The 13,604-nt window shown below is 39.1% G+C and overlaps 1 protein-coding gene and 1 pseudogene across 5 annotated transcripts in view; one reads left to right on the plus strand and one right to left on the minus strand.

The window, feature by feature from the left end:
- The window catches only part of TRIM69 (tripartite motif containing 69), a 49,171-nt gene that overhangs the window by 9,529 nt on the left and 26,038 nt on the right, over positions 1-13,604 (plus strand). Inside the window, exon 1 of one of the 5 annotated variants that reach the window (XM_049613545.1) lies at positions 352-1,701. The exons of 1 other annotated variant lie outside the window; for it this stretch is intronic. In XM_049613545.1, the coding sequence (XP_049469502.1) occupies positions 1,696-1,701 (6 nt within the window). In that variant the 5' untranslated portion in view covers positions 352-1,695. Of the gene's footprint in view, positions 1-351; positions 1,702-13,604 lie in introns of those variants that run through there. 3 more of the 5 variants (XM_049613544.1, XM_049613548.1, XM_049613546.1) reach the window with 3 other exon arrangements.
- LOC125909960 (G2/mitotic-specific cyclin-B1-like) lies at positions 8,666-9,817 on the minus strand (annotated as a pseudogene).

Consider the following 13,604-nt stretch of genomic DNA (forward strand, 5'->3'; position numbering starts at 1 on the left):
TCAGCCAACAACAAAAATATTCAAGATGAGGCACCTGGGTGGCTCAGTCGGTTAAGCATCTGACATCAGCTCAGGACATGATCTCACAGCTTGTGAATTTGAGCCCTGTATAGGGCTCCGTGCTGACAGCTCAGAGCCTGGAGCCTGCTTCAGATTCTGTGTCTCCCTCTCTCTCTCTCTGCCCCTTCCCTGCTCGTGCTCTGTCTCTCTCTGTCTCTCAAAAACAAATAAAAAATGTTAAAAAAAATATTCAAGATGAAACAAAATTAATTTTTTAAAGTTAGGAACACAGTTCCTAGCTCAACATCAGAATTTCATAGCTGATTCGTTGATAAGGTGCTTTATCCAACAAATGCCATGTACTGTCATGGTGAACAAGATAGCACTACCCAGTAGTTGTTTACAATTTAGTAAACAAGGGGTAGACATGAAATCAAACAAAATAACTATGAACAGGTATGTACAAAGATCTAGAGAGTTATAGAAAGGTGTAAAGCACTGATTCTCAACTGGGAGTTAGTTCCACCCCCATACACCTAGCAGACATTTGGCAATGTCTGGAGACAATTTTGACTGTCACAACTAGGGGAGAGGGTGCTACCAGCATTTGGTGAGCTGAGGCCAGAAATGCTGCTCACTGTCCTAAAATTCACAGAACAGCCTCCCATAAGAAAAACTTAGCTAGCTCAAAATGTCCACAGGCCTTACGTTGAGAAACTCCAGTATAGAGCCAGCAAAATATATTCTACAAGGGATGGGGGAGGAGAGTAAAGCTTAGGGGGTTGGTTATGGAAGAGTTTACTAAAGAGATAATGATTGGGGTTGGGAGAGAGGATCCCCAGCAGAAGGGACATGTGCAAAGCCACATATTGGCATATTTGGGCAATCCCAAACACCAGAGGAATTGTTGTGGGCATTAGGACTGGACAGCAGGCATTCCATAGGAGCTAGACATTCAATGAAATCTATTGAGTTAGAGAAAATCTGGTTCCGTGATGGCTCTTTATATGTTGGTCACTCAAGAGCACAATCTAGGTACAGATCTCTGTGAACTAAAACTGCCCAAGAAAGCTGTTTGAAATAAGGCTTTTCTCATCTTGTTCCTTAGGTCCTAGGGTTTTCCAGGCATTTTTTACTTTCTCAGAAATAGAGTTGGGGCTGTTTCAATGGAATGTGAACTCTGAGAGGTGGGATAGGTCTCTATTAAAGCCACTCAGGTGGGGTCTCAATACTGGGATCACGAGAAGAGATGATGTGGTTATTTCTCATGCATTATGCTTATAGGCAGATGATGATGTTTATTTATTTCCTCTTTCATAGAGAATCCCAGTCCAGAAATGGGAATATGTGAACCTTACGATTAGACTGCCACCTTGAATCTAATTGGGTTGCCTTCCCTCTCCCCCCCCCCCACAAAAAATGGGGGTGAGTGGGTAAGCCATTCCAATCAGGCTTTCTCTCTCTCTTAAGCTAATGATGATCAAAGCAACTGACAAACTGCCACGGAATCTGCTAGAACTCACTCTGGCCTTGCCCTATCCCCAGCTGCTGAACTTTTCTTCCTTCTGTCATGCTCTGAGCCCATTCTTAGCAAACTACCAGGCACCTGATTCCTGGTCTGCAGCTACCCTCGTCCTGTTGTGGTTTGATTCAAGTGCCTGCCTCTGTTCCCTGGTGGCCCAATGATAGAGCTTAATGGAGGTGAGTGACCCTACCTTAACTCAGCTAATTTTCTAGGCATAGTGTGGAAAACAAGATCACAGAAGGGGGTATGGATCTTACAGCATGAAAGGAAATTCAGGGAACTATTTAATTTATGACAGCTTATAGCTGCTATACTCTCTTCAGGTTTACTCTACTTGGTAGGCAAGTAATGATACCTACATAAACTTTTGAGAAAAATTAAAATAAATGCTATACAAAAATTTACTTTATTAACTAATCCCTTAATTTAATTCATTCATTAATTTTTTTTATAGTCTAAAGATTGTTTTATTTCAGTATGCATGGATCTGTTCCATCCTTTTCCTTTTAAGTTTTAATTCTGGTATAGTCAACATACAGTGTTATATTAGCTTCAGGTGTGCAAAATAGTGATTCAATAATTCTATGTTACTCAGTGCTTATCAAGATATGTGTACTGTTAATTCCCTTTACCTATTTCACTCATACTAATCACTTTTATTTTATTTTGTTTTATTTTATGTTTATTTATTTATTGAGGGGGGGCAGAGAGATAGGGGAGCAAGAATCCCAATCAGGCTCTGTACTACAATGTGGGTCTCGAACTCACAAACCATGATATCACGACCTGAGCTGAAATGAACCGAGCCGAAATCAACAGTCAGACGCTTAACCAACTGAGCCACTCAGGCACCCCTAATCACTTTATTTTAGATTGAAAAAATTTATTATGTATAACTTGGTTTGCTAGTTATACTATTACATGTGGTATTTTATATTTAGAACCAAACTGATTCTCACAGGGGTTAAACATTTTCTTTTTTGTCTTCCAGTTATTTTATTTTAGCTCTAGCTGCATCTTCCAAAATTGATGAATTAAATCTTTTTTTTTTTTTCACTACAGCGAGGTCTGGAGTTATTTATGCCTATTAGAATTCTGAAAAGTTATAAACGGAATTAGCATTAGCTACAATATCATTTTTAAAAATTTTAATTCCAGTATAGTTAACATACAGTGTTATATTGGTTTCAGGTGTACAATATGGTGATATGCCAATTCTGTACATTACTTGGTGCTCGTCACAATAAGTGTACTCTCTCTGGGGCACCTAGGTGGCTCAGTCGGTTGAGCGTCAGACTTCGGCTCAGGTTATGATCTCGCGGTCCGTGAGTTCGAGCCCTGCATCGGGCTCTGTGCTGACAGCTCAGAGCCTGGAGCCTGTTTCAGATTCTGTGTCTCCCTCTCTCTCTGACCCTCCCCCATTCATGCTCTGTCTCTCTCTATCTCAAAAATAAATAAACGTTAAAAAAAAAATTTTTTTTTAAAGTGTACTCTCAACCTCCTTTGCCTTTTTCCCCCCATTCCCCAATCCACCTCCTCTCTGGTAACCACCAGTTTATTCTCTGTAGTTAACAGTCTGGTTTTTAGTTTGTCTCCTTTTTCTTTGTTAATTTATTTAGTTTCTTAAATTCCACATATGAGTGAAATCATATGGTATTTGTCTTTCTCTGACTGACTTATTTCGTTCAGCATTGTACCCTCTAGATCCCATCCATGTTGTTGCAAATGGCAAGATTTCATTCTGTTTTATGGCTAAGTAATAACCCACTGCATATATTATACATACTACATCTTCTTTATCCATTCATCTGTCGATGAACACTTGGGCTGTTTCCATAATTTGGCTATTGTAAATAACACTGCAATAAACATAACGGTGCATGTATCTTTTCCAATCAGTGTTTTTATTTTCTTTAAGTAAATATCCAGTAGAATTACTGGATCATATATGGTAGTTCTATTTTTAATTTTTTGAGGAGCCTCCATACTGTTTTCCACAGTGGCTGCACCAGTTTGCATTCCCACCAACAGTGCACAGGGTTCCTTTTTCTCTATATCCTCGCCAACACTTGTGTTTTTTATTTTAGTCATTCTGACAGGTGTGAGGTGATATCTCATTGTAGTTTTGATTTGTATTTCCCTATTGATGAATGATGTTGAGCATCTTTCATGTGTCTATTGGCCATCTGCGTATCTTCTTTGGGGAAATGTCTATTCATGACTTCTCACTTTAAATTGGATTATTTGGTGTTTTGGTGTGGAGTTCTGTAAGTTCTTTATATATTTTGGATATTAACCCTTTATTGGATATATCATTTGCAAATATCCTCTCCTATTCAGTAGGTTGTGTTTTAATTTTGTTGAGGAGTTAAACATTTTTAATTGAATTCCTTTAAGATCTCTTCAGAGCTAAAATTAAGGACGTTATATTCATTTGAACCATGTTTTCCTGACAGACAAAAGAAAATGTGTATTTACAGAAAGAAAGCTGAAAAAAACTCACTAAAATTCATCAACAAGAAATTTTGACACCTGAATCATGTTCTGATATATCATATCTATCAGCTTCTACTTCTTATAAAGTTTAATTAAACATATATTAAGCATTAAGATAAGATTCCTCAGTTATGGAACCTTTAGGTTTGCTCTTAGTCTTATCTGTTCTTAGCTGTTGAAACAGAGTTATACCTATTTTGTTTATAATTTCTAGAGGGAAAAGTAAACAATACTGTCTACTCCTACTATACTCTTATTACTATTGTCTCTTCCCACCACATTCTTATTAAGGGGAAGTTAGTAAAAGTAGACACTTTTTCATAACAGTTAAAAATTTGTGTAATAGTGAGCTTCCCATGATTTCAAATGTTCAGGGAGTAGCTAGAAAGGAGTTAATTAAATGACTTATGATCTCTTTCAACCCTGACAAACTCTGGTTAAATGAACAAGTTCATAATCTTTCTTTCTTATGTGAAAGTGACAGGGCACACGAAGCATGCATATATTTTGCTCTGGTGCTTGAGCTGTTTGTGCCACACAGTTTGTTTTAGATGAATTATATTTCTCTGCTCTTAATTCTCTGCTCTGCTAATTTTTCAGCAATCTGCCCATCAGAGTTTTTAAAAATTACTTTGAAGAAATGAAAGCTGAAAAGCAACTAATGCCCTTTAAAAAAGGCAACAAATCCCTTTAAATATTTTGCTGATCCTGATTTCAAAAGTTCACAATCCAAAACTTTTCAGGAAGAAAAAAAAAAAAAAAACCTGGGAAAATTAAGCATTTTTTTCTGCAAGTTTCCAGTAATTTCACTGCTCTACTTCGTCCTTGCCTTTTCTCTCCTTATAAGAATATGCAAGGTGAGTAGAAGGAGATGGATATGCTTTCTTAAAAGTGATTGCTGCCATCCAGGAGCTTTCTAAGGATGAATTCTTATCCTGGACTTGAATTTCTTTCCTTCTGCCTTAAGGTTAGGCTTTCTCTAAGGAGCTGGCAGTAGGTGTGATTTCCTAAGGTTTCCAGGTAGAGAATTTTCAGAATCTCCTTTGTTTTTCAATTCTATTTTTCCCTCTAGAGCAGTGGGAAATTGTTCCAGCTGTTTTGCCTCACAAGTTTGATCCACTTATGAATTAAATTGCACAAAACATTGATTTGCCCTCTGCTGACTCAATGATTAGGAAAATGGGCTTTGGGGTCAGATAATCAGTTCAAATCCAGGCTCCACCACTTAATTACTGTGTGATCCTGGCAAGTTATTTAACCTCTCTAAGTTTCAATTTCCTTAAAAATGGAAGAATAATACTGATCTCATATGGTTGTTATGAGGATTAAATGAAATAATGTGCATAAAGCATTTCGCACAGCAAACGGTCAGTAAATATTAGTTAATATGATTAAAATAACCTTATTTTATAGCAGAGGCTATATTCTTGAAAGTCAGAGTAATTGGCAAAACATCAATTGGAAAGATATTAATAATAAAATAACAGGGTCGTGTAGATAGCTCAGTTGGTTAAGCATCTGATTTCGGTTCAGGTCATGATCTCGTGGTCTGTGAGTTTGAGCCCCACGTAGGGCTCTGTGTTGACAGCTCAGAGCCTGGAGCCTGCTTTGGATTCTGTGTCTCCCTCTCTCTCTACCCCTCCCCTGCTCATGCTCTGTCTCTCAAAAGTAAAATAAGACATTAAAATAATTAAAATAATAATAATAAAATAACAAAAAATCATATAATGTCAACAATAACATTAAATATATATTTTCATATCATAAAATTCACCCTTCTAAAGTTTACGATTCAGTGTTTTCTCACAGTCACAAAGTTGTACAACCATCACCACTATCTAATTCTAGAATATTTTTGTCACCACATAAAGAAATTCCATACCCATTACCAATCACTCCTCATCCCCTGCCTTGTCCTAGCCCTGGAAACCACTAGTCTACTTTAAATGTATTTTTAAAACACATGGAATAAAAATTCCTAAATGGCATCCATTTCCAAAACATACTGCATTCACTAGGATTAAAAACTAGCTCTGGTAGAGACAATCTTTCTCTTAAATTGCCAACTGGCCAGGTTCTCCCACAAGTTCTATCATATTCAGAATGCATCTAATTTTAAGTTTTCCAGACAGACTGATTAGCTTAAAACGCAATGTTGTTTTTGCTTGCATATTCCCTGAGGGGCATATTTTTATGAGTTTTGTCTTCTAAGCACATACTGAGAGGGTGGAGAATAACAGATTTTTTCCTCTTTATTTCCATAGAATTGCCCACTCAGCCTAGTACAAAAAAAGGGAATAAACATAAAAACTTTTTTTGTTATCTAATGGTTAATGGAACTTAAATGAATCATTAATATATGAAAGGATGGTAAATTAAAAAATTTTACTGTACAATAAGGCCATGGGAGATAAGACTAGAAATATGAGTTTGCAACATGTAGAGAATTCTGAAATCTGCCTTTTTAATAAAACTAAAAACACCACATAACTTATTTTGGTATGCTATGGAAAGCAAAAGAAGATATTTGAGGCAGGGAAGGGTTAGCAATTATTATTAGTTCTATTATTATTAACTAGACTTTATAATTGATTAGATGATGGGGGAAAAAAGAGAACACCCAAAGATGACTCATATTTCAAAACTGGGATATTGGTGGTGCAACAGAAATAGGGAAGCCAAGAGCAGGAACTGATTAGGGAGAAAGAGGAGTTATGTTTCAGGCTTATTGAGTTTCAGGGACCCTGTTGCGAGCTCAAAGATATGGGCTCAGAGATACAGATTTGGGGAGCTCACCTTTATAGCAGTTGTACACAAAGTTTGGAATGAATGGCTTCCTTGGGAATAAGAGAGTACAGAGCTAGAAGAGAGCTGAAGATAGACCATAGTGATTGTTTACACTTAAGAAAGTGGAAAGAGGAAGAGAAACCAACCAAGGCAGAGGAGTGGTCAGAGAAAGGAGAATTAGAACAGAATCATGTCACAAGAGCCAAAGGGAAGACCCAGTAAGTTAAGAAGGATGAAGATTGAGAGTAGGTCATCAAATGAGTATTTAGCAAACTCCATGGCAAGCTTTCAGAAAACAGTTTTTATAGCATGCTGGGGTAGAGAGTTTGTTACAAGAGCAGAGATTCAGACAAATTATTTTAAGTAAGAGGTAACCAAGAGGTAACCACACTGACCATGAGGATAAACATCCATGACTCCAACTCTTTTGCTGAGCCCCTACTATGGCAAGGCATTGTGTAGGCATACGAATCCAAGAAGAGTCCTATAACAGTGCTGTGGTTAATGTAATACAGCTACTCTCCACATTTGTTTCTCTCTATAATTCTTGTCTCTAACAGCTTACTGACTCCACCCTACATTTCTCCATGTCTTCTGTTTAAAATTTAGCTCCTGGGGCACCTGGGTGGCTCAGATGGTTGAGGGTCTGGCTCTTGATTTTGGCTCAGGTCATGATCTCACAGTTTGGGAGATTGAGCCCCATGTCAGGCCCCATGCTGACAACAGCTACTTGGATTCTTTCTCTCTGCCCCTCCCCTGCTCACGCTGTCTCTCTCAAAATAAGTAAACTTAAAATAAATAAATAAAATTTAGCTCCTAGATTCTGTTTTCTTTATGAGTATTCATGCCATGACCTTTCATGTTTCAAATTTTTAGGATTTGCTTCAACTGCCAATTTCCTGATTTTATTTTCAAAGTTAAATTCGCAAGAGGTTCTATTTTGCCCAGATCATCTTTTCCATTAGGTCACACCTTGGGTTGTTGAACAGCCTATGAAATGGGTCAGAATCCTACCTGTATTTTATTTATCTGTGGCTTGGGAGAGAGAGTAAAGGCCACATGATGAATGTAGTCTTGACCTTTAGCATGGACTATAGGAATGTCAGCAACTACAATTAACACATCTAGTAGGTATTGGGGATGCATCTTGGTTTAAAAATCCAAGTATGCAAAGAATAGTGCATAACCCTTTCCATAACACTGCTTAATATTGACTTTGAGTCTCCATTCCTGTGGGCTGGAGAGAAATTCAACTTGTAATCTTTGGGGACAGACATGTGCACTGATTACCACTGGTCAAGGTGGTGTATGAAGGACATACTGAAATATCTCTATTCCCCCTCCCCCAACCAAATACATAGAAATGTTGGTTAAAGTGCCAAAAACAATTTAAGCTTAGGTTTTCAAATGGTAGAATAAAAATAGTGATTTTATTTCTTTTTTGCTCAGAAACTCATCCTTCTTTAACTCAAAACTACAAGGAGAATGAAAACTAGACCAACTCTATTTGCAATACAACTAGAGACATCTGTAAGCCTAGACCACAACCCTTTGAGGAAGGATGCTTCCTTTTTTTTTTTTTCCAGAAGAAACAGAAAGCAGGAGGACTAGGGGTAAGGTGGCAGACCTTTGACAGAATAAGGCAGCATATTCTCCAAGATAATTGGGCTTACATGCAGTATGCTTAGAGAACAGCTTTAAATGCCTTTATGACCACAGTAAATACAAGAATGCAAAGCCAGGTACATAAAACAAGAACCACACAAGTAACAATTATATATATGTGCTGGGTCCCAATAAACTGAAAGCACTTTTTATATTCCCCATCATATCTTTAACACACCTTTTTTGGTTACCTTTGAGAAGGAAGTAGCCACATTCAAATGAGTTAAGGTATAAGAAATAAAAAGGACCACAAACTTTATTAAAAGTAAATAAACATAACATACAATATGTACAGATGGCACATGGTGCCAATTTTATTTGTAGTTATTAGAGTACTCCAACTCATGTTTACAAGTTAAACCTTTGTCACAGCCTTGGCTAAATCTTGAACTAGTGCAGAATTTAGTTGTGCTAGAGTGCTGATCTTAGCATGCTTAGATGTGGCATACTTGTTCTTGATAGTCATGTGCTTTGTAAGCCCACGATTCACCATGACTATATTCTTAGCCAGGTGTTGCATAATATTTAGAAGGGATTCTTCAGTGTATGACAGGTAATGCTGTCAAGTTGGTGTCCATTCACCATTGTCGAGAATTTTTAGTGCCAGGCAAAAAGTTCCTGCTGCAATCTGAGAAGGAGGAAAGTGCACCATATCGTAATCCAGCATAGTTAGTTCCATCAGGTATTTGGCCAAAGTATGTTGCTCAATACCAACCTCTCCAATCTTAGATGCTCTCTGAAGGAAATGCAGGGGTAGAAATCCAGACCAAAATGTAAAGATCTTAGAATCTTCATTTCCATCTGTCTGATTTGGTGCTTGGTGTAAGAGTTGTCAGTCACAAAGGCAAAGTTACCAATTTCTGGAGAATACATTTCTTCCTATTTACTTGCAATAAACCTGGCAGTGACACCAACCAGCTACATCATCTTCTTGGGTACACAATTATTCTGCATGAGCCGATCAATAAGGGAAACAGTCATGTACATGGTCTCCTGCAGTAACCTGAATTTCATTTGAACCTGCACTAGCCAGTCAATTAGGATGGTTCTCATGTTTCCAGTGACTTCACAACCCAGTAGGTATTTTGGTCTTACTGCTTGCTCTTCCTCAAGTTGTCTCAGATAAGCATAAATATCTTTCACATATTCACTACAAAGGTTTGGATCAGCTCCATCTTCTGCATCCACATCATTCACTGTAAGAATTACATCAGTGAGAGCCTGACACAGATATTCTTCTGCAGGAGCACATCCAGACGTTTCCGTTGGGCTTGGAGATGGAGTAGCAGCCAAAATAGGCTCCGGAGAAAGTTTTTCTTCTTCTTCTTTTTTTTTTTTTTTTTTAATTTTTTTTTAACGTTTATTTGTTTTTGAGACAGAGAGAGACACAGTATGAACAGGGGAGGGGCAGAGAGAGAGGGAGACACAGAATCGGAAGCAAGCTCCAGGCTCCGAGCCATCAGCCCAGAGCCCGACGCGGGGCTCGAACCCGCGGACCGCGAGATCGTGACCTGAGCCGAAGTCGGACGCTCAACCGACTGAGCCACCCAGGCGCCCCTGTTTTTCTTCTTTAACAGGCTCATGTTCTGGCTCTGGTTGTGGCACAGGTACAGACACAGCCTCAGGTGCTTTGAAGTTTTGGTATTTTTTTAGCAATAACTTTTCCAGGAGCGAAAGTTTTTGCTTCCTTTTTCAGAGGCAATTTGGCTTGTGGCTGTTCACTGACTTTGTTACCAAGCATGTGATAATGGATGCTTAGGAATGTAGATTTTGTACAAAACAAGAGTGATACAGCTCTCCAAAGGAAGTGCCAAGATCCACAAGCACTTGTAGGGAACAATGAGAACAGGCAAGCAGGCTAAAGCAGGAGCTTTTAAATACCCTTTTGTCACCAAAACTGGAAATATAGGAAGGTGAAATTGAACAAGGACAAAAAAGCCATATTTATGGAAAGCAGTCTGTTGGTGAGGAAGAGTGGAGGGGACAGACTGCATTGTAAGCAACTCTGCAGTGCTGATCGTGGGGGAAAGTGAGGGCTATACAAACTCATACGCACATTGTTTCATAAAGAAAATAGCCTCAAATATGGTCCTGTCCCCATCCTCTTGCAAATTTCATATAATAGCTGATTTTGGAAAAACTCACCTTATTCAAAGATGTTTAAAGAAACAAAAAATAAACAGCACCTATAAAAAAGAATGGGAGAAAATGTCCAGAGCAAAGCATAGAGAGCTAGAAAATGTCGTTGGAAAGTAAGAAAAGGAAATTAAGAGGAATGGAGGCTGAGTAAGAAGCTCCAATGTTTGTCTGATAGAAGTTTCAGAAAAAGAGACTGGAGAGAATGGTGGAGAGCTAATATTCAAAGAGAAAATGGTTATATTAGATCCAAGCAGGCAAGATCCAAGTTTGGAGAGATCAAGTTTCAGGGATAGGGAACATAGGTGGAGTGTGAAACTAGGGAACAAAGGCCTAGGAACATAAGCCAAAGCACTTGGACCGAAAGAGGTGAAAATATAGGTATGGGAAGAGAGCAACAGAAAGAGTCATCAATGAATGGAATTTGATGATGAGTTAAATAATTTTTACCCATGTTCCCCTGACAAGAACAGATATGAATATGAGTGAAACTAAATCCACAGATAAAAGTAAATACAAACTTCTAACTGGGAATGGGGGGGGGGGCTAAAAATGAGAAAGGAGTTCTGGATACTCAAATTTTCGAGGGGGTGTACAGCAGATGGAGAGAACTCTGGTTCTAGAATTCTTTGGATTCCCTTGATTCTACCACTAACTTGAGTATCACAGCAAGTTCTGAATTCTAGTTTCCCTTTCAAGAGCATGAGATGTAACCCATGAGCCAATCCTCAGGGATTCTGCCTCAGATAAAATCTTCTGTCTATATTTAAGTTTTTCATCCTTCAGAGGACATAATATACAAGTTGAAAATAGTTTATACACATTTAACATTTTTTTCTCCCATAATAATCTTCCTCACTTTTGTCTGTCTAAGGTATAATCTTTCAAGTCCCATCTTAGAGATCCTAGATGTTTCCCTTGACCAACCCCCTAGTCAAGTGCCAGGGACCCATCCATTATGTTCCCCTAAAACATTCTTATCTTCATCATGCACATTATCATCCTACGTTGAGGAGGTCTCATCTCAGTCCCCATTTTAATTGTCCTGAATCATAGACTTTCAGCTTTAGCATTTATTTAGGAAAGAGTAAGAATACACAGAGCTGGCCATGGTACATGCTGGGAGCAATGGGTGCTTGTATTTGAAAGTCTGGGGTCGGCAAGGTCATTTTAGGACTTCTGGTAGAAAACTTCATAGGAAGCAGAGCCCAGAATTCTGAAATCTGAGCAGTCAATAGTTATAACTATGTCCTCCCACAGTTAGTCAGACAAGCCCCACTGGGCACCTGAGACCCCAGGAATTCAATTCTGGTAAAGATGTAGCCTGTGAGATGAAACTATAGCCCCTCCTTGCACAGACAGGCCCAACCCATGGCTGGTGAGATAGGATACAGATGAGTGGAATGGAACAGAAAAACAGTACCCACCTAGACCTGGGCAATACTGGTCCTTTCCTGGGCCTTATTTTGAGGCTCCTAGTCTGAGCTTTCTCCAGCAATGTTCCTCTTCACAAGACAAGGAGCCCATGAGACTAAGGAGAGCTTATGCCCTCTCCTACTTTGAATCACATACCGTGTATCCAGGACTCCAAAATTCTCTGCCCAAAAGATTCTGAGCCCACTTCTAGGGCCTCCATAGCTCCCAAAGGCAGCTGTGTGCCCAAAGGGCACCTGTGTGTTGGTGTGTGTGTGTGTGTGTGTGTGTGTGTGTGTATGAAGCTTGGTTGTGTGGACTGGACTTTCCACACATGTGATTATGAGGTATACGGGACAGGGTAAGGGGTTCCCTGAGAAGTGAAAAGAAGAATGGGCCAGGGGCTTCTAGTTGTACTTTATCCTCACCTATAAATGTTAGTGGAGACCCAGACGTGAGCAGCTTATGGGCAGAGCCTCTCTCTAGTTTATGCATTTTAATGCCCTAGCAAGTATGGGCATTAGGACAGAGCTAGCATTATTGAATACTTACCTCATCAGACTCTTAGGAATTGAGATCGAAGGCATTTCTGGTGGTTACACATGAAATAGTAGTTATAATACAGCATTCAACAAGATAGGATACTGTTCAGTATAAAAATTTTGGCTCTGGAATCAGTTATGGCTTCAATTTTTTTAAATGGAGGAAAAATTTACATGACAAAATTAACCATTTGAAAGTGTACAATTCAGTGAGTGACATTTAGCATATTCACAATATTCTGTAACTACTGCCTCCATCTAGTTCCAAAATATTTTTAAAAATTGTTTTTAGGGGCGCCTGGATGGCGCAGCCGGTTAAGCGTCCGACTTCAGCCAGGTCACGATCTCGCGGTCCGTGAGTTCGAGCCCCGCGTCAGGCTCTGGGCTGATGGCTCGGAGCCTGGAGCCTGTTTCCGATTCTGTGTCCCCCTCTCTCTCTGCCCCTCCCCCGTTCATGCTCTGTCTCTCTCTGTCCCCAAAAAAAAAAAAAAAAAGAAAAAATTGTTTTTAACATTTATTTATTTTTGAGACACAGAGACAGAGCATGAGTGTGGGAGGGGCAGAGAAAGAAGGAGACACAGAATCTGAAACAGGCTCCAGGCTCTAAGCAAGCTGTCAGCACAGAGCCGGATGTGGGGCTTGAACAGTTTTGCAAGTTCAATAGTTGTTTGTGGAGTTCTCCCTGGAGAACTTAGTGACGTCAGTCCTGAATTCAATTTTTTCAATTTTAAGTACTAAACTCAGTTTAGTACTTAAAATTAAAAGTTGGGGATTAAGCGTATTTGGTGTAGGTGAGAAAATAAAATGAATCTAGCAGCTGCTAAGGGCTCATTGCAACGTTACTCTGTAGAAAAGTGTGTGATGGTTACCATTTCAATCAATAGAAAGGGTTGGGCTCCTTTTCCAGTTTAATCCTTTCCCTGACTACTCCTGTTTCACTGATTTTTTTTTAATGTTTACTTATTTTTTGAGAGAGAGAGAGAGAGAGCGTGCAGGGGAGGGGCAGAGAGAGAGGGAGACAGAGGATCCAAAGCAGGCTC

Source organism: Panthera uncia (genome assembly GCF_023721935.1).
Source record: "Panthera uncia isolate 11264 chromosome B3 unlocalized genomic scaffold, Puncia_PCG_1.0 HiC_scaffold_1, whole genome shotgun sequence".
Lineage (NCBI taxonomy): Eukaryota > Metazoa > Chordata > Mammalia > Carnivora > Felidae > Panthera > Panthera uncia.